General features: G+C 42.9%; 1 protein-coding gene across 1 annotated transcript in view; it reads left to right on the plus strand.

Moving 5' to 3' along the window:
* Positions 1-19,463, plus strand: part of GUCY2F (guanylate cyclase 2F, retinal) — a 52,424-nt gene that overhangs the window by 5,971 nt on the left and 26,990 nt on the right. The window contains exons 4-14 of the mRNA XM_040544515.1: positions 2,370-2,454; positions 5,668-5,764; positions 6,617-6,751; positions 7,453-7,533; positions 8,540-8,716; positions 9,670-9,826; positions 11,359-11,508; positions 13,783-13,931; positions 15,937-16,100; positions 16,385-16,577; positions 16,701-16,875. Coding sequence (XP_040400449.1) covers positions 2,370-2,454; positions 5,668-5,764; positions 6,617-6,751; positions 7,453-7,533; positions 8,540-8,716; positions 9,670-9,826; positions 11,359-11,508; positions 13,783-13,931; positions 15,937-16,100; positions 16,385-16,577; positions 16,701-16,875 — 1,563 coding nt within the window. The remainder of the gene's footprint in view (positions 1-2,369; positions 2,455-5,667; positions 5,765-6,616; positions 6,752-7,452; positions 7,534-8,539; positions 8,717-9,669; positions 9,827-11,358; positions 11,509-13,782; positions 13,932-15,936; positions 16,101-16,384; positions 16,578-16,700; positions 16,876-19,463) is intronic.

Raw genomic sequence — 19,463 nt, forward strand, 5'->3', positions numbered from 1 at the left:
CTCCCGGCAGTGCTGGTGGCCATGGCTGGCAGCCCCCAGAGCCTCCTCTGCTCCAGGCCCAGCAGCCCCAGCTCTCGCAGCCTCTCCTCACGGGAGAAGTGCTCCAGGCCCTTCGGCACCTCGGGGGCCCTGCACTGGGCTCTCCCCAGGGTGCCAAACCCTTTGATCTCTCCAGGAGCTGGCTCCTACACCTATCATCTCTCACGTGGTAGCAGGCTCCCAGACCTCTTATCTCACTCACTGATTAGACTTGATGTCTGCAAGCATCACACACAGGCAGAATAGATAGCACCCTCACCCAGGAAAAAAAAATAGGAATAGAAGGAGATGGTAGGACAGACTGTGATAGGCATGTGCAGTGTTTAGCCAGAAAAATGCACGTTTATGTGTGACCAGTATCCCCATCCTCTCCATTACCCCATTCTTGAGCTTCATCAACCCAGCCCCTTCCTTTTCCCCATTTTTGTCCCTTACTCTATACATCCCAGAAGTTTCACATACTCTCACAGTCCCTTTAAAGCATTCCTCAGTGAGTTCAACACAATCCCCCAAATCCCCTTGAGTATGACCTTAAATTTGGTCATTTAGGTGAGCCCATTTTAACCTAGTTTTCACTTCTAATGAGTTACAAAGTTCTGACTAAGTTTCCTCAAGGCTTTACATGGTGACATGAGCACTCTGGTCTTTGGTATTGCCTCTGCTAACTCTGGTTACTTAGGGGTTGTTTATCTGGGTGCTTATTTTTCACTTCTTTTGTCCTTTTACTCTTTCTCATTCACCCCAGTGAATTTTGTGCTTCAACTAGCTCTCATTCAGCTTATCAGGTGCTGCTTCAGTGAATGAAATGGGACTTAGGCATTTTTCAGCTGTGGAAGAGTCCTCACACCATGACGGGTTACAGGGAACTATCTAAGGAAGCTTAGGAGACAGCACTGGTAAAATCAAAAAACAAACAAACAAAAAAACACCACCAGCGACAAAACCAAATAAAATAAACAACAAAACCAAACCAAACACAACTGGATGCAGAAGAGAACATCAGCAAACTCCACATTATTCCTACCACAATGAGGTCTGGCATACAAATTCTCTCTGAAATTGTTAGATGACCGTGCAGGGATGTGAGATGGGATTTTCATACCCCTACACTGTACCACTATCTTGTCGGGAAGGCGTTTGCTCCTTTGTGCAAAAAGAAAACCAACCCATGCCCCTGTGACTGGGTTATTCAAAGTTATTCTCTCTTCAGTAATAGGTTTCCTAGCAGATCACCACAGGTGCAGAGCACCAGGTGTCCTGCAAGTCTGCCTCTAAGCTGATCCAGTCCCTCTTTTTTCATGGCTCTAGCCATGAAAGCAGTGTGACTTACATGCATAAGTACAATCAGGGACTGGAGCCCTGGGCTGAAACAGAAAATGAGTATAAATCTGTCAGGAAAAATTCAGCTAAAATGTTTTGTCTGCTCCTGGAGAAGATGCCATTTTTCAAAAACTCCTGCAGCTGGGAAGCTCTATGTCTCTATGTCTCACGAAGTGCCCTGAAACTTAGGTGCAAGAGAGACTTAGAGTCATGAACTTTTTATCAACCCAAATTTCTGCATGTTTGTTTGTGTTAGAGGATCTCTGCACACAGAGAGAATAAAGTAAATATAAATAAAAGTTAGAAGAGGCAGAGGCAGCAAACTCTTCCCACTTGAATTGAGCTCATCCATTCATGTCAGTTTTCCTTACCCCCTAGCAAAGAAACTCATGAGCAAACCGTCTCCAGTACGTTCTGTCAATGGGCCCATTGAGACATCAGCCTCATCTCCCTGCTCTTCTGCTCTTTTCAGCGTTAGACATCTGTAGCAGGGAATGAAAAATCCCAGATGGACTGGTGACTCACACTGGCAGTCAGTTTGGTACCACATGATAAAGCTTCTTCAGTGTTTCAGTTCCTGGAGAGAAGAGGGTCAAATGTTCAGAAGTTACGAACTTTGTAGAAGCTGTCTGTAGGACTTAATTCTTGTCTGCGAGTCCAGTTATTTACTATTTTTCCCACTGATTCAGGGCCCTGTATCTCATTAAAAAAAAAAAAAAAAGGAGAAAAACGTTCATGCATGTAAGTAAAAAATTAAAGCAGTTTCATGCAAATACAGTCAGCAGTTGTGTATTCACGAATTAACATTAAATAAGAATCATTTTCTAGCATCTTTTTAGCTGAATATTTGACTTTGTAGTCTAAAGACTTTATATTGGTGATTTGAATACTATTGCCTAAATCAAATTAACTTTCTTATTTATTCTATTTAAATATCACTCCAATTCTTAATTATTATTCTAATTAATTAATTTTCTAATCCACTGATTTTCCTCCCTCTCTTTGCACAGGAATTGAGCCTACAATCATGATTTTGGGAGCAATGTTGGTATTTGCCCTGGTGCTTTGTGCTGTGGGCCTAGCTTATCTTATCAGGTGAGAATTGCAGCACATATTTGATTTAGAGCCAATTTTACCTTCTGTGGGAGGCTTGCTAGCAGCTTGAGCCATGTGTAGCAGGTTTGGTTGTGGTCTCTGCTCTCCAGCCAAATGTTTCTTCACTTTATTAAGTGATTGAGGCTTGGGTGGTGTGATCATTGGTTCTGTAGTCTCAGGAGGAGCCATTTCACACTTAATCCAGTCCAGCCTTGGAAGAACATTGTAGTTTGCTGCAGGAAGGATTAACTGGATGATGTCTCTGAAGCATTACGAAGATTACTATCTCTTTGGAAGTGCAAAGTATGCCCTACAAATCAACAACAGGAATCTGCTTCGAGAACTTCAGGGTGGAGACCAAGAGGGCTGCCATTTTAAATGTCTTTTTTCTTACCCCAGATCATTCTTTTCTGCATTTCTGTCCCCTATGTGATTTACCTACCTAGCACATAGGCTGACCCTCTTTCCTTTTTCCATGCATTGGAAAGAAAGAGAGAGAGACTCTCTCTGGAAAGGGTTTGGAGCAATGAACTAGAACACCTCTTTATTGTCAAGCCAATTTATTCCCTGCTATGAGCTGGAGTCCAGGTCCCTGGTCAGTCATGTTGCATATACATTGTTCTGGGCATGGGATTTGCTCTGGAGAAAAACAATAGTCTGCTGAGGAAGAGACAGTTTCTACCAATTGTACAAATCACACTTCTGTCCCAACTGTATATCCAAGGTGGACATGAGCCAACATGGACTTGGTGGCTTGATCTTTGCAAGGTCAGCATAGCCATAATCTAATGTACTCTTCTACTCCAAACTCTCCCCTGGAGGAATCTGTCTGTCGTTGGTGATATCTACATGGTACAGGACTGAAATTAGAAGGCATATTTATTCAGCAGCAATGGGTTCAGCAGAGCAGGGCTCCTGGAATGTCCCATCCAGCTCAGCCTGTCAAATCATCCTCAAAAATGTTCTCTCCCCACTCCTGAATCATCTCTCCAAACCCGTATGATATAAGGCCACCCAACAAGCAACACCTCAAACAGCTCCCCTGCTTACAACACACAGCTGCTTCTAATACTTGATAATTGCAGGCACCAAGGAGGTGGCCTCCATCCACCCACATCTTAAAGCCCTGCTCTATGCCTTGGCCACCAGCCTCTACAATTACACAAATAAAAGACATTTTTTTCTGCCTATTCTACGTGAAAGCTGTTCCACGAGTACTAGACTGTGCCTGGGAAGGCTTAGTCGTAAAGTAAAGATGTATGGCCATCTGCAGGGGAAAAGAGAGAAAAAAAATAAAGTCTAGTGTGACTCAGACAATGATTTATGTTAGGGCAGGGCATGTCTGGAACTAAATTTAAACCACAGCATGGACTGAGTTCAGATGTGGGAGCACTAGTCAAAGCTCTGCCAGGGATCTGCTGCATGACCTTAAATGAGTCACTCCACTCTCTGTGCTTCGCTTTCAGCAGCAGGGTGCTTTCCTCCATGCCTGGGGGAGAGGGTGTGCATGATTGAGCACGGTTTTCTATAGGACAGGTGAAGGGTACATGAGTGATGAGCTTTTTGCATGGAGCTGACTTGGGTGGCAAGAGACAAAGCAGTTAGAGAGTGATGATAATAAATCAGCCAAGGTGATGCGGACATATGGATGAGGCTCCCTATGAACTCCAAAGAGCAATGCTGTTCTAAAATGCCCAGAGTGGTGCATGCAATGAAAAAGTAAATCATGGTGATCTGTGGATATTTTGCAAAATGAACCCTTCCACAATGTGGTTAGTAAAAGGAGTCTTACTGCCAACAGGATCAAATATGTTTTATGGGATCTCATTAGGAAAAGTTCTAGTTGTCTTAGCAGACAATCAAACATGAACTTAGTCTTACCAGATGACCAGACATCTGCTGGAGTGTAAACAAATACTTTGAACCAAAAAAAAACTAATAATGGGGGCAATGGAGAGCTTTTCTTTCCCTTTTCTGTACTTGTCTGATGAATTTTTGACTGTCTCATAGACAGTATGTTTCGTGCTCAGTGTTAGACCTTGGCATTCATTGAAAGAGTGGTATGTGACTTCTGCCTCTTTCATGAGTCCACAAAATATCCAAGTGGTAAGTATTAGTGTCAGATGAATCCAAGCTGAAAACTACCCATGACCATCTGGAATGTTTCGTATTAATTTGTGTGAGCCTGTCTGAACTAGCCCATGAACGTGTTGTCCTTGCTAGTGCATCCTTTCCTGCTGTGAGCTTTTCTGCTATGCCAATTTTAGAAAAGCTGGGCAAGTAGCAGACAACATCTTTTTTTCTGACAAGTACATTGAATTTCCTATCTCCCCTGTGGCAATTCTGCAAATCTGGTAGTCTTTCAAGGAGTCCAGAGTCATCCCTTGGAAAACAAGCAGCAGCATCCCTGGGAGATGCCAGAAGAACATTTGTCCTGTGCTGCACAGTATGCGATAGACATCCCATCTGGCTCAGATCCTGGAAGTAGATCTGAATCAGCACAGTCTTCTGCTTGATATAATCACTCACGACCAAGAAGAGCACTGGCTCAGCAATATTGCTTCCAAGACCTCCACACTGCATTGCCATGTACAACAAACCTCTCATTCCTTGTAGCCTTTCCCTCTGTTACGAGTTTGCGGTCATTGCAAGGAGGTATCTTGCTGTGAGGTTCGTACTGCACCATGCTACAATATTCATCTAGCATGCTTTGATGGTGACTGTTGTCCAGGCTGCTTTTATAAATTACCAAAGGTTCAGTTTCAGGCCCTAAGAAAGGCTGGTGTGCCTGAAAGCTGGTCTGTTTTTTCACCAGATAGGCTGGTCTGATAAAACCTGTTATCCTCCCCTGGTAGAGAATGGCTGGGGATATAAAAAATAAATGCAAGCAGAACAAAATATGCATTACATACACTTCCAGTTTATATTTGTAAATTATTTGATTAACTCAAATTATTATTATTTGATTAACTCAAAATCTCCATTTGTGATGAGACCCTCTGAGATTAGAGATTTTGCTGTCTGTGAATTGAATAACCCTTGCTGTTTAACTCAGAGGATTTCAGTCCAAGTTAGGACATCTTAGCTTGTCTACTGCTTTCACCCATGTCCAGCACTTTCCTAATACTGCAGTGAAGCCAGACATAGGGGATTCAGTGTCAGAAACTACTTACCTAGTTAAAAGTGATAACTGTGACTCTCTCAATCTCCCAGGCATAGCATCCTGAACAGCCAGTTATTCAGGGGGCCTAACAAGATAATACTGACCCTGGATGACCTTATCTTCATCAACCCAGAGCTACATAAAAAGGTAAGTCCTTCCACTCATACAATTAATCCTGTGGGACCCTCAAAGACAGGTTTGATGAATGGCATTTCCATACCCATGTACCTCTGGGAATGTCCTTCACTTCCCCATACCTCATTTCCTCCTGCATGTCAAATATTTTCCCATATGCTGAGTGGTTTTGAGTCTTAGGTTAGATGCACACACAATATTAGAGCTGTTATGATGATGTGAAGTAGTACCATTGGCTGTATTTATTCTAACAGCCAGGGCTTATTCTTTCTTCCTGACACTGGAAGGCATAGCATCATTTATATCCACATAGAAAAACTATCATACCCTCTAAAACAAAGTGTCTGCATCCAGACTACCCATCGGGAATTGTTCCTGGCCTGTGCTGGCTCCTTCCCAGCTCTGGGGATTGCCTAGGAGAGTGTTATTTGGCACAGACCAGACTCACGCCCAGGACCATGCCAACAATATAGAATCACAGAACCATTAGGCTTGGAAAAGCCCTCCAAGATCACCTGGTCCAACCACCCCCCTACCACCAATGTCACCCACCAAACCATGTCCCTAAGCACCACATCCAACCTTGCCTTGAACACCCCCAGGGACGGGGACTCCACCACCTCCCTGGGCAACCCGTCCCCATGCCTGACCGCTCTTTCTGAGAAGAAATGTCTCCTCATTTCCAACCTGAACCTCCCCTGGCGCAACTTGAGGCCATTCCCTCTAGTCCTATCACTAGTTATGGACTGCTGCGGGGCAATCCCATTGCTTAAATTGATGGCATGTATATACTGGGCAGAGCTGGGATGGAGGTTCACATCCAGAGATGTGAACTGTCCTGCATCTGCTTTCTTTGCCTTACAGAGGCTGACCTTGGACAGCCTGACTGATGCAAACAGCATAGCAGCCGAAACCAGAAGCCAGAAGTCCCCAACCCGCTCCTTTTCCTTGAAAAGCACAGCTGCTACCCACGAAACCTCCAACGTAGCTTTGTATGAGGTAGGTATGGACACCGTACAGTCTCTCTCCACTTTGGGTCACCGAGCTGCTTAGGTGGGGAAAGTCTTGGGCTGCTGTACTGTAGATGCCAGGATATTAGTACTGCTGATGGCCCCAGAGGGTGAAAATAGAATACAATGAAATAAAATTAATAAAATAAAATAAAATAAAAAATAAAAACACTCATCAATTCTTTCCAAAAATACAACTTTTTGATAAGTGGCATGGCAATTCTTCTTGTAAAGAGACAAAGGAAACTAGATTATTAGTGCCAGAGAATCTGTAGAGAGTTACTTTCTCTTTTAATCAATGTATCGTTGTTTGTTAGATACTAATAATACTAATTTAATAATTTCTAATGTTAATTAGATATTAATAGATACTTCCAGCTATGAGGTTCTGAGCTAGGTGAAGGCCCTGCCTCACCCCATTTTTTTAGGGTTTCCTGTGAATTCTCAATTGGGTGCAATATAGAAACGATATAGAAATATAGTAGAAACTATAAATATATATACTATAAATATATACTATAAATTCTACTATAAATATAGTAGAAACTATATAGAAATATAATACTTCCAAGGACATTGAAAATCCCCGACTACTTTTAGAGTCAAGGATCTGGAATTCGGACCTAGGTCTCGATGTTAGCCGTTGTTCAGAGACTTGCTCTGTCATTCACCCACCTGTATTGTGGACAGGGCGACTGGGTGTGGCTGAAAAAATTTGAGACGGGAGCAATTCACCATCTGCGGCAAAGCTCCACCAGCATCTTGAGGAAGGTAGGAACAGGGGCTGAGTGGGGATGCGGAGGGAAGGTTGTCTGGGGGCCTTTGCAACAGCAGGGAATTTTTATTCTCTTTGTCTCCTGTTTATATCCATTGAATCACACTTCATGGCTGTCACTAATTCTTGCCTGGTGATACCTGGGAGAAAGAACCATGCAGGATTGCATCTGACAAACCTGCCAGTGACCAATGTGTCCCAGTCAGCAGCTTGCAAAAGCCCATCCTGTGCCTGATACTTCAGAGCTGGTGCAAGACTAAATGTACAACGAGTCCTCTAAACAAAGTTGTCTGCAAAGACAGAGTGGTTTGGGGGAAACCACCCCATTTTGTACCAGGGCAGGGTAATGCACTACTAGCTATTTCTATGTGCTGTTTGCTGACTGTCTAGAAGTTTGGCACAGACATAGGTGCACATTTCTCTGGGATTTGGTTTATATTTCCAGCTAAGATTCCCTGCAAAAGTTTAGTTTTCTATCTTATTGTTAGCTGACAAGCAAACACACATTTTCCATATTCAAGGCTATTAGCTGTTGGCAGTTACTGCTAACAAATGAATGGCATTATTATGCATAAAAATATAGCAAATTTACCAGGGCATTTAGCCAAAGCCACCGTTGATGGATGACTTTGGATACTCCAGGCATGGTATTGCTTTCCAGATCAAACCAGAGCAGAAGCAAGGCCCCACATGCTGAACTCAGCTTACCCCACCTAAACCATTTTGTCCTACTGAAAAATCCAGTCCAGCTTGTCTGAAGAAAAACACGTTGATGTTCAGTTTGTCTTTCCTATCTTACTTTCATTGTCTTAATGGTTAGACTAAGATGAGCAAAGCTTAAAAAAAGTGTAGGACAGACGAATGTAAGTGGCAAAGATAATGTTTTCTTCCCCATTCTAGTGTGAAAGGTTGTTTGGAAAGACAGAAATGGTAAGGGCATCTGATGATGCTGAGCAGATGTCTGGCTGACTTGGTCTCCTGCGATTCACTGTCTTGTTTCAGATGAAAGATTTGCGTCATGAAAATGTGAATCTGCTCCTGGGCTTTTTCTCTGACTGTGGCATCTTTGCCATAGTGACAGAGTACTGCTCCCGAGGAAGCCTGGAAGACCTACTGAGAAATGAAGATATGAAACTGGATTGGATGTTCAAGTCCTCCCTCCTGATGGATCTAATTAAAGTAAATCCATTGCTCCTGCTGAGGCCTGACCAGCATGTGATTTTTAGATTGACATAGCTATTTCCTCCAGGACTGTGGGATTTTAGGAGTAATGTAGGGAAAACCAATGTGACTGTAATTATACTGGTATACATGGGTCTTTAGTAGAGACCTCTTACTCCTGTTCTGTTACCATCTGAGAAATACTGTTTAGAGTGATAGGAGTACATCCTCAACAGCAGGCTGAGAGATTAAAACCACACATCAAACTGGAACTGACCACCTAGAACAATGAATTTGGTGACAAAATCCTACTTTCCAAAGGCCCTTTCTTGTCATAAATTAGAAATGCTTCCAGAACAGAACCAAAGCATAGACATCCTCTGCTACAGGGTGGATGCAACTGTGGTCACTTTGCAAGAGTGTTCACACACTTCCAATCATGTCCTACGTGTTTTTATCCCATAATCGTGAACTAGGAGTCCGGGGTAGGTGGCTTGCAGAGGGTGTACTTCCAGAAATCTACCTTCTGCTCCTCCTTGAGGAGGAGGAGGATGCTAGGGCATCCAGCTCTCAACACCTCTGTAGCTTCCCTTCACTTAACCATTTGGTACCACTTGTGTCCACCTTCTTAACCTCATCTAAAAGTACAGCTTCTGAGTGAAAGAAGTCCTAAGACTACAAAGAAGGAGGCGTCTGACTCCTAATGGTGTTAGTCTTTTTCAGTATTACTTTAGGGTGCAGCCAAATTCTTGTTCCTAATCAATTTCTGAACTTTTCCCCTAGTTTCCTGGGCTGGATTAACGCTGGTTATGTAGTTTGGAGCCTTCCAGATGACGGTGTCTTAATTGACTTCTGCATTTGGCATGGAGTCAGTGCTGTATTTGGTGCCCTCCAAGGTGGCTTAGTGCCTCTGAACACTGATGGATAATAGAGTCTCAAAGAACAGTCTCAATCTTTTCTGTATTTCATAGGGAATTAGGTATTTGCACCACCGAGATTTTGCCCATGGACGTCTGAAGTCTCGTAACTGTGTTGTGGATGGACGGTTTGTGCTGAAGATCACCGACTATGGTTATAATGAGCTCTTAGAAGCACAGAAATGCCCTTATATTCAGCCACCCCCTGAAGGTAGGTGCCATAAGGAAATATTTTGGGAAAATATTTGTCCATTGATTTAACAGCCAGCGGCTACATGAGGATTTATACATGCTTCATCTCACAACACCCAGGTACCTGTATAAAATGAATTGTTATAGGAAAGAATATGCAAAGTTTTTCAGACTTCCTAAAGGCTAATAGCAGAGTGTCATGGTAATGGAAAGAGATTTTGTTGTAAGCAGTGACAGAGCTCAAGCTTTTTGTAGTTGGAGAAGGGTTTAAGTGCACCTCAAGTCTGAAGCAATCCTGAATTTCTGTGACAGGTGGAATTGGCTTCATATTCTTGGCTCCAGCCCTATCTTTGAAGTTTTAAGTTAAGCCAATAAAAAGAGCCCTTTAAAAGAAAAGAAAAGAAAAGAAAAGAAAAGAAAAGAAAAGAAAAGAAAAGGAAAGGAAAGGAAAGGAAAGGAAAGGAAAGGAAAGGAAAGGAAAGGAAAGGAAAGGAAAGAAAAGAAAAGAAAAGAAAAGAAAAGAAAAGAAAAGAAAAGAAAAGAAAAGAAAAGAAAAGAAAAGAAAAGAAAAGAAAAGAAAACTATCTGAAACACAGGATGATAACAGTCTCTTTGAAATAGGTCCTTCACATGCCAGTCACCAAAGGCTGACACATGTCATTACCACCTCTTAGGGACAGCATATCAAGGGACCGAGTTTGGAGATTTTGATGAGATTTCTTTCCAGGTGAAAAGAAATTGCCAGCTATTGCCTTGAATTCCTATTGTATCCCAGCTTACCCTTGAAAGCTGGCTTCAAGTGGCATGTAGTGCTTTGATCCCTCTATTATAGGATTTGGTTCCCATACATTTCCAGTGTCTCAGCTATGCAAGCTGCCAGAAGACCCATCTTCTCCTCCCTTACATTAATTATATATATTGCAGTACCTGAAAATTTCTGTATTCCCATTGCCCACAGTGCACAGCTCCCAGGGTAACAATATCCCAGTTTGAAAAAGATTCATTTCCTGGTGAGTCCAGGTATGTTTTTTACAACTATGTCTTTCATCACTTGAACTATAGGACTATAAAGACTGGTCATACTTCAGACTGCCACAGACTTCTGTGATGGAAACTGCTTTCATCTGAGAACTACATAAAATACTTTATTAACTCTTTCTTCATTGATAAACAACACCTGTAACAAGAGATCCAAGCTTCAGCATCAACTTTTTGTCTGAGTGATATTTTTTCAAAGAAAAAAAATAGTAAAGCTTCTGACACTGGTCAGATGACTTGTTATATAGAAGTTCAGGACTAGTGTTATAAAATGTAAATTATTGGTATAGCAATTTTTTTTAAAAGGTAGAGTGAAATTTGGAAAATTAAAATTTCTCAATAGTATAGAAGTTTAGTATTTCTAATACATTGCATGAAATAAAAGACCTGATTCAATAAACAATGAGATATGTTCCCACCTCTCCTCAAATGACTGCAATGAAGCATTTAAATACTGGGAGCAACAAGTCTGAGCCCAAGTATAAGAAATCTGATGCTCTTGGTTTTTTTTAGAATTACTCTGGACAGCACCTGAGTTGCTGAGGGACCCAGACATGCGCAGAAAAGGCACATTCAAAGGAGACATTTACAGCTTTGCAATTATCCTGCAAGAAGTGGTTGTTCGGGGCCCACCATACTGCACATCAGACCTCTCAGCTGACGGTAGGCAATGATTTCTGTTCAGTTTTAAGGCTTTACACAGAGCGCTCACAAAAAGTCTGGTAAGCCCCTTGGGTAAAATGTTGCTGTGAAAGTGATGTCTCAATCTCGTGACCATTCTCAGCTAAAAAGAAAAAAAAAGTCTATTTTCATTAAAACATCCATAATGCACATCAAAATGTACGCTTCTGATCTCAGCATTGGTACGTTCCTAATCTCTCCTGTCAGTGGGGTTGGGGCACTGGGTCACCAGTCACTGGTGTGGTCACTGGTCAGATGCTTCAGAGCTGGCCAGCTTTGCTGTAGTTGCTTCCCACCCATTATTTCTTTTATGTATGTGGTAAGAGGGGTGAGGTTTTTGAGCTGGACCACATGTTAGCCATGTCTTTTTCCTGTTTTGTCCATCAACCCATCTATTTTTCCTTAATTGCTTCCCCATTTAAAGAGGTTCTTTCTCCTCGGCAGAGATCAAAGTGAAACATCATGACCCTGGTGACTTCTACTGAAGGCAGCTTGGATCAGAAATAGCAAATAGGTGAATTCCTTGGGAACTGTTCATGGTGCAACTCACGTTAGTTCAAACCCTGTTGGGAGGGCATAGGAAGAGCAAACACACTGCAGTCAGGGTCAAGTCACAGCACTTGGACAGGGATGGGGGTGAGAAGAGTCAGAAAAGAGCTGATTTCAGTGAATGCCCATTGTAAACCCACTTAGGTTGGACAGTCACCAGGTGGGGTATGGCCATTTGCTGCCTGGAAAAATGGCAGTGGTCCAAGCTGCTGCTGCAATGCAGTGACAATGATGATTATGGTGCAATTCAGAGCTGGACTATGATGCAATCTATAATGTAATTTGCAGGTGTTCTCCCTCCTAGCCCCCTAGAGGAACCCCCAGTAGATGTTGAACATAGTGCACTCCACTTTCCTGACCTGATAAAATGATAAATTTCTACTCATTGCTTCCTAATCCTCAAGGAGCTTTTGTACATGGTGTGAACTTTAAAACTGTCTACAGAAGGCATTTCCCCTTGGCTGCCCCTGGAAATAGTTAGCCAGGTGTTTTGGTTAGTTAATTTGGTGGAGATGGGTGGGATGGGCCAAGGAGCTTTAAAGTAAGCTGTCAACACTGAAAAGCTTGTGGTACTAACCCTAACAGCTGTGGGAATGCAGGGCCTCTGCCAGAAAGAAGGTGGTTTTCACTCCAGATGACTGCTCTGCACTTCACAAGATGAAACCTTCAAAAACAATCACAGTTGTTGTTTTTTTTAAGCAGGAACAAGAGTTCTACCTTACACTTTTTTCAGGGGCAAGGTTAGCTCCCTGAAGGTATCTCTCCTTCTCAGTCTACATTGCAGAGTCAGGCTAAAAAGCAGTAAAAAAAAAAAAACAAAAAAACACCCTGTCTCTGAAAACCTCCCTGAAGTTTCAGTGCTCTGGCTTGCAGTGAGCTCCCCAGTCACCTCGGTGTGGCTGCAGGAGTGCAAGCCGCTAACGTGGGATTAGGAGTGAAGTGCCAGGGAAGGGAAGAGGGAGCTACAACAACAATTTCCTCCAGGATATTCTTAATAAGAAATACCTAAACCGAAGTCAGGGTTGGGTTCAGACATCACACTTCCCCGTCCATATTTCAGCTGTCAAAGAAACCCGCAGCTCAGCTCCTTCACTGTAGGGCTGTTTTATCTAAAAACTGCAGATTCAAGGACTGACTTCTCAGGACCAGTGAGCCCAGGCATTCATTAGTCTGGTTTCACCTCTAGCCAGGGAGTCACTTCCCAGATGTTGTTTTGAACCCAAGCTCTCCCTCTTAAAATACTTTCTTCTGTCTCCATTCCCATCCACCTCCTACGTACTGGTTCCTGGTTAACGATGAAGTGTCAGTGGCTGGTATCCTTCCTGTCTGGGCTTGGACATAACTCTCTAATCTCTTATAGGACCGCAAATCCTGATGAAGAGAGTCGGAGGCAATTTCATTAAATATAAGCCTGAAGGCTCACACATCGATCTGTCATGCAAGCTTCCCCCATCCAGCCACTTTATTGCTTGTAACCTGTCTCTCCAGGGACAAGAAGGCAATTGAATTTCTTGCCTTTTAAATCCTCCAAGAGACTCCTGACAGAGGAAAGCAGGAAACCCCAGTCTCATTTGACACAGCCATGGGGTGAGAAATAAGAGTGACAGTGAAGGAATGAGCAAGGGAGGGGCGAAGAAGCCTGTGTTCTTTGCCCTCACCAACAGCCCCCATTTCACAGTGTGTTTTGGATTCTTCTCTTTGTCACAGAAATTATCAAGAAGGTGAAGAAACCCCCTCCCTTGTGTCGCCCAAACATAGCCCCTGAGATGGCTCCCCTGGAGTGTATCCAGGTAATGAAGCAATGCTGGGGTGAAGCCCCCGAACGACGTCCCACCTTTGAGGAGGTATTTCACAAGGTCAGTGAACAGAGCAGCAGGTGCAATCCTCTGTTTTTACTTGGCAGGAAAGTGGTTTGTTTTATTTTAATTATATATATATATATATTTTTTTTTTCTTTTTTGCAAGCAAGGTCTCAGGAAATGATTGAGAAAGTCCTTGAGCTCTAGTCTTGCCTTTACTGTCGGGTTTTTTTATGCTTTGTGCATGTCTTATACCTTATACTGAAGTTAGGCTGCAGTGGGACCACCACACAGGACGTAAAGCAGGAAAGAAATGGTCTTGGTGTCTTCACATTTGCAGTGTACCTGTCCTGATGGTCTCATGAAGATCAAAGGGCTGTGAATTATGTCGTGTACAGATCAATATGTTGTTTGATCTGTAAGATCCCAAACTGATAGCAAACTGAACGAAATTGAATGGCCTTTGGTGCCAAAACATGGCTGAATGGTTTAAGACCATGGTTTAATGGTTTAAGACTCTTTGGCCTGGAGATGAGGCAACTGAGGGCAGATATGAAAAAATTATCAATCCTGACTGCTATAGAAAAGGCGATTAGGGAATAACTGTTTACCATTGCTCATAATACAAGAACTAGGGGCATCAAATAAAATGAGCAAATAGACCAAACTCCAAGAAACAAAAGGAAGTGCTTCCTCACATGCTGCATATGTGAACTGGGTGACTTGTTACTACAGAATGCTTCCAAGTATTTAAAGGCAGTTCATGAAAGGAAAATTCGCCAAAGGCTGTTAAACACAAAGACACAATTTTTGGTATAGAAGGTCTCTGAACTTCAAATTGGTGGAGGCTGGGAGCACATCCCAGGGAAATATGACTGTACATTAGCCCTGTTTGAACATCTTTCCCAGATACCTGTTACTGTCCACTATCATAGATAAATAAATCTTTTGTCTGATCCAGTTCTGTGATTAATTTCACACCCATGTCACTCCATTCTTGAGTCTAATACAACATCTGAGTCTGCAGATTATCCAAATGGTTCCAAGGCCCAGCTTCAGGTCAAGAGGAGAGCAAAACTCAATGTGGTTGGGGGTGGCAGTACACATACATGCTTGTGTGCAAAGGCACATTTAAGACCAGTAAGACAAAAGTAAGAATTTCCGATGCCTTGGAATTTTGACCTCTGAAAGGAAAGGGATGCTGATGGGACACCCGTTGTAGGAGTACAACTAGCTGAAAGCAAGTTGTGGCAAGGAGGGTGTTGATCTTTTTTCTCAGGTTTCAAGTGACAGGACATGAAAAAATGGTTGCAGGTTGCACTAGGAGAGGCTTAGATTGGATATTAGGAAGAATTTCTGCATGGACAGAGTGGTCAAGCATCAGAATGGGCTGCCCAGGGGAGTGCTGGGGTCCCTGTCACTGGAGGTATTGAAGAGGCATGTGGACATGGCCCTAAGGAATATTGCCCAGAAAAGTTGTGGATGCCCCATTCCTGCAAGCGTTCAAGGCCAGGGTGGATGCATCTTTGACCAATCTGGTCTAGTGGCAGGTGTCCCTGCCCACAGCAGGGGGGTTAGAACTAAATGATCTTTAAGGTCCCTTTCAACGCATTCTATGATTCTGTGGTTAAGTGATGGTCAGGTTGGTGGTTGGACTTGATGATCCTGAAAGTCTTTTCCAACCTACAAGATTCTATGATTCTAAATGCTAATCATAACTGAAGAAGTTATCATGAGATAAATGAGGGTGCAAACTTGCAGCATGGTAGCACTCCAAAACAACTCACATATGTGTTGTCATCTCATGGAAAGTGGTGCTTCACTTTACCTTCCTTGAAAGTTTGTAGAGGAGCAACATGCCTCCAGGCATGTTCCATAGTTAGTGGCACAAATTCACCATCCAATTTACGTTTTTCTTTATTGCTGAAGTTTTGCCATTCGTAAAACCTGTCTTCAAAATCGTGACTTTAAAATGAGTGCTTGCTTTTGGTTTCTTTCCAAATTTAGAGTGCTGTAATGATGTAATGAGACAGGGAAATAATTTTCCAGTTTGATTTTCCAGTTCAAAACCATCAACAAAGGCAAAAAGACCAACATCATTGACTCAATGCTCAGAATGCTTGAGCAGTATTCAAGCAACCTGGAAGATTTAATCAGGGAGCGGACGGAAGAGCTAGAGATTGAAAAACAGAAGACAGAGAAACTCCTATCGCAAATGCTTCCTCCGTAAGTACTGCTACTTTAGATGGTAAAGAGTGCTTTGGCAATACGTAGCTGGGCTGGGCAAAAGTGTCACCCACTGTTGAGCAAGTTGGAGGGCAGATCACTGGTTTTGGCAAGCACCTTTCAATCAAAGCAAGAAACTTTCATCAATGAAATGATTACAGCTGTATAGGTCCTTCCATTTATTAGAATATCTTTTAGGCACACTAGGGCAAGAGTGTCTGAGATCTTGGGCATGCTACAACAAGGGCGTTTGCCTTGCCACTTTCTTTGTGTTGTCATTTCAGATCAGTGGCAGAAGCCCTCAAGACTGGTGGCACTGTGGAGCCTGAGTATTTTGACCAGGTCACCATCTACTTCAGTGACATCGTGGGCTTCACAACCATTTCAGCCCTCAGTGAACCTATTGAAGTAGTTGACCTCCTGAATGACCTTTACACTTTGTTTGATGCTGTTATTGGAAATCATGATGTTTACAAGGTGAGAAGTACCCAGGGATGAGGATCAAATCATAGCTAAGTCAAACACTCATAAAATTTGATTCTACTGCTCCTTCCGAACTTCAATTTTATTATCTTTTTTTAATACCGCCGTATTTGCTAGGTAGAGACAATTGGCGATGCCTACATGGTTGCCTCAGGGCTCCCAAAACGGAATGGAAACAAGCACGCGGCTGAGATAGCCAACATGTCCTTGGACATCCTCAGCTCAGTGGGAACATTCAAGATGAGGCACATGCCAGACATCCCCCTCAGGATACGAATCGGGCTGCACACAGGTAGGCAGCGGCACTTGCCTGCACCTAAACATCAAAGAACTCCTGCACAATTGTATTTCCAGCTTCAAATGCCTTCTTCCTGATCACCCTAAAACTGGATACCCTTAGAAGATGCTTAAAAATCTTCCATAGCAACAAGGGCATTAAAATGGAAGTCCAAACACAAAGCAGAAAAGTGGCTCAGTGTCATTAAGGGGAAAAATTGTGTATTCCATCACTGTCAGGAGTTACATCAGAAATGTTAGTCCCAAGGGTTGCATTGTGTGCAAGTGTGGCTTTTTGATGTGTGCAAGTGTGGCTTTTTGATGTGCCGTAGTATTTTCACTGGTATGATATGGAGACATCCAGAAATGTCTTTGTAACTCTGTTCTGAAATAAAAAAAATGCATAGAAAAGCCATCATATATAGTGAATGAAGAGATTGGGGATGTTTATTTTAGTTAGGACTTAACTGGAAGAATATATGATACAGCTATAAAAAGAAAGTTATGCTATAAAGAAAGTAAACTATCTCTAATGCAGAAGTCATAATCTATTAAATTAACAAAAAAGTAGCTTGTTTAAAAGGAAAACTGTTTTTTTTTTTTTAAAGTGTAATTGAACTCCAAAATAGCAACAAAACCAGTAAGATTGCAGTCATCATATAACTGAAAGCATATGATTTTAAATGGTCTGGGATTTTAAATGAAGGAAAAGACATCTGCTGTTACCAGAGAGTCTATATGTTTTGTAGAAATATGAACCTTCATAATTTTATGCCATAGTCAGCTATTAATAAATTTCTCACAGCAGTTCATCATTGGACTTCCTGCTTCTTCCTCTAAAGTACCAGGTACTGGCCATGGCTGAAAGCAGAATAATGATTAAGATTGTCCAGCAGTCTGATCCAGTATTACAGGGTGTTTTTTTTTTATCCTGCTGCCTATCTAATAATGCCCACATTCTTGCAGCTGTGGCACTGCAAGTGTTTTGCAGAAGTCAATATCCTGTCCCTGTTGTAAAGGGAAACAAGAACAAAGGAAGTATCTCACACAGAATACCCCAAGAACAGAGCTGTGACTCGAGCAGAACTAAAATCAATATTTCATATCTCCTAGACCATATAGCTTCTTCTTTTGGAGTTGTCTCTGAAAACTCATTTCGTTATTGTTTTCTTTGCAATATGAGAGTCTCAGATGACCCTTTACAGAAGTCCCAAATGTTAGGGAATGATTGCAGACACTGTGAGTTTTATATTCTTGTAGGAATCAGATGAGTCTATGGCCCCAGCTTGTCTTGCCCAGAGCAAGAACCTCTGGAGCTACAGCAGCACATTTTCAACATGGGAAGAGAAGAATTCAGCATGCAACATCTGCTGCTGCCTGTTGACAGCACTTCTGCAATGCGCCTTCCATGCACCCAGCCAAAAATCTATCTCTAGGCGATGTGTGCAGGGGGTTAGTTGTTTTTATGGACAGTTTTTTCAGTTATGTTTTTATGGTGTCTGGAAAGCAGTGCTGCTATGAGCTGTTGTGTAGGGTGTGAGAAGAGGGAAAGGAGTTGGTGTTCTTTTTATAAAGAAGCAGAAGCCAGATCTTGTTTTGCACAGATCTGTCAATGTCAAGCTGTCATGGGAGCAGCAAGAAATGCATGTTCCAAGGCAAACCAGTTCTCTGAACCTATAAAACAACAGAGTTTGATTAACCCTAGACGCCATTTCTCCTGAGGAAAGAAATACGAAGAGGGAATCACCAGCATCATGAAAGCACTGAGGAAATGCTTAGGGAGAGGAGAGCTTGGCTAACACTTTAACCACCCTGGAAAGGATGGAGAATGGGTGTGACCACCAGCTTTGTGGGCCAGCTGCCCTCTGGAAAGTGGTGCAGAGAAGAGCTTGTGATCCTGCCTCTGAAAAAGCAGGAAATGCCATTACAGAGTGGGCTGCCCACGTCCCTCCTGGCTGCTGTGTCTTCTCTGACCACAGTGGAGAGCTGCAGCTCTGGGAACATCTGCTGGCCCATGCACATGGCCTCCTCGTGGCAATGCGTGGGTAAGGCGGAGGACAAGAAGACCGGTGTTTGGTCTGCAGTTCCTCCCCTGCTTTAAATGCACTCTGTTTTTTTGGCTTTCCCCTCTCAGCTCCACTGCTGGTCCAGAAAAACTCAGCTGACTCTGCTGTTTCCACTCCAGCTGTATCTGGGCTGAGACTGGATGGCTGGGGAAGGCGATGGTGAGAAGACAAGCATCTCCGTGGAGGCCTAAGGGGGTCTGTTTATCGGTCAGGCTCTCTGGCAGGCAGCCCTGCATTTTGATCAAGCTTATTGGCCTCCCCGGCACCACTGATGGTTGCTGCAGAGGCTGAGCCAGCATGGCTCATTAACTGACCCTGTAAGCCCTGGCAAAGCGCCATTTCAAAACAAACTGGAGAACCTGTATAATTAAACAACTAGGCCAAAGCATTATCGTCACAGGGTGTGTGGTTTCCTCTGAACGTGTTACTGTGGGAGATTCGTATCTGGAAGTTTTAGTTAGCCTTTTGCTGAGGCTGTCTAGACAGAGGGGAACACACAGGCAGTGAAGGCAGCAAGTGAATGAACTCTTGGATGCTT

The sequence above is a fragment of the Cygnus olor genome, chromosome 1 (genome assembly GCF_009769625.2).
Source record: "Cygnus olor isolate bCygOlo1 chromosome 1, bCygOlo1.pri.v2, whole genome shotgun sequence".
In the NCBI taxonomy this organism is placed as follows: Eukaryota; Metazoa; Chordata; class Aves; order Anseriformes; family Anatidae; genus Cygnus; species Cygnus olor.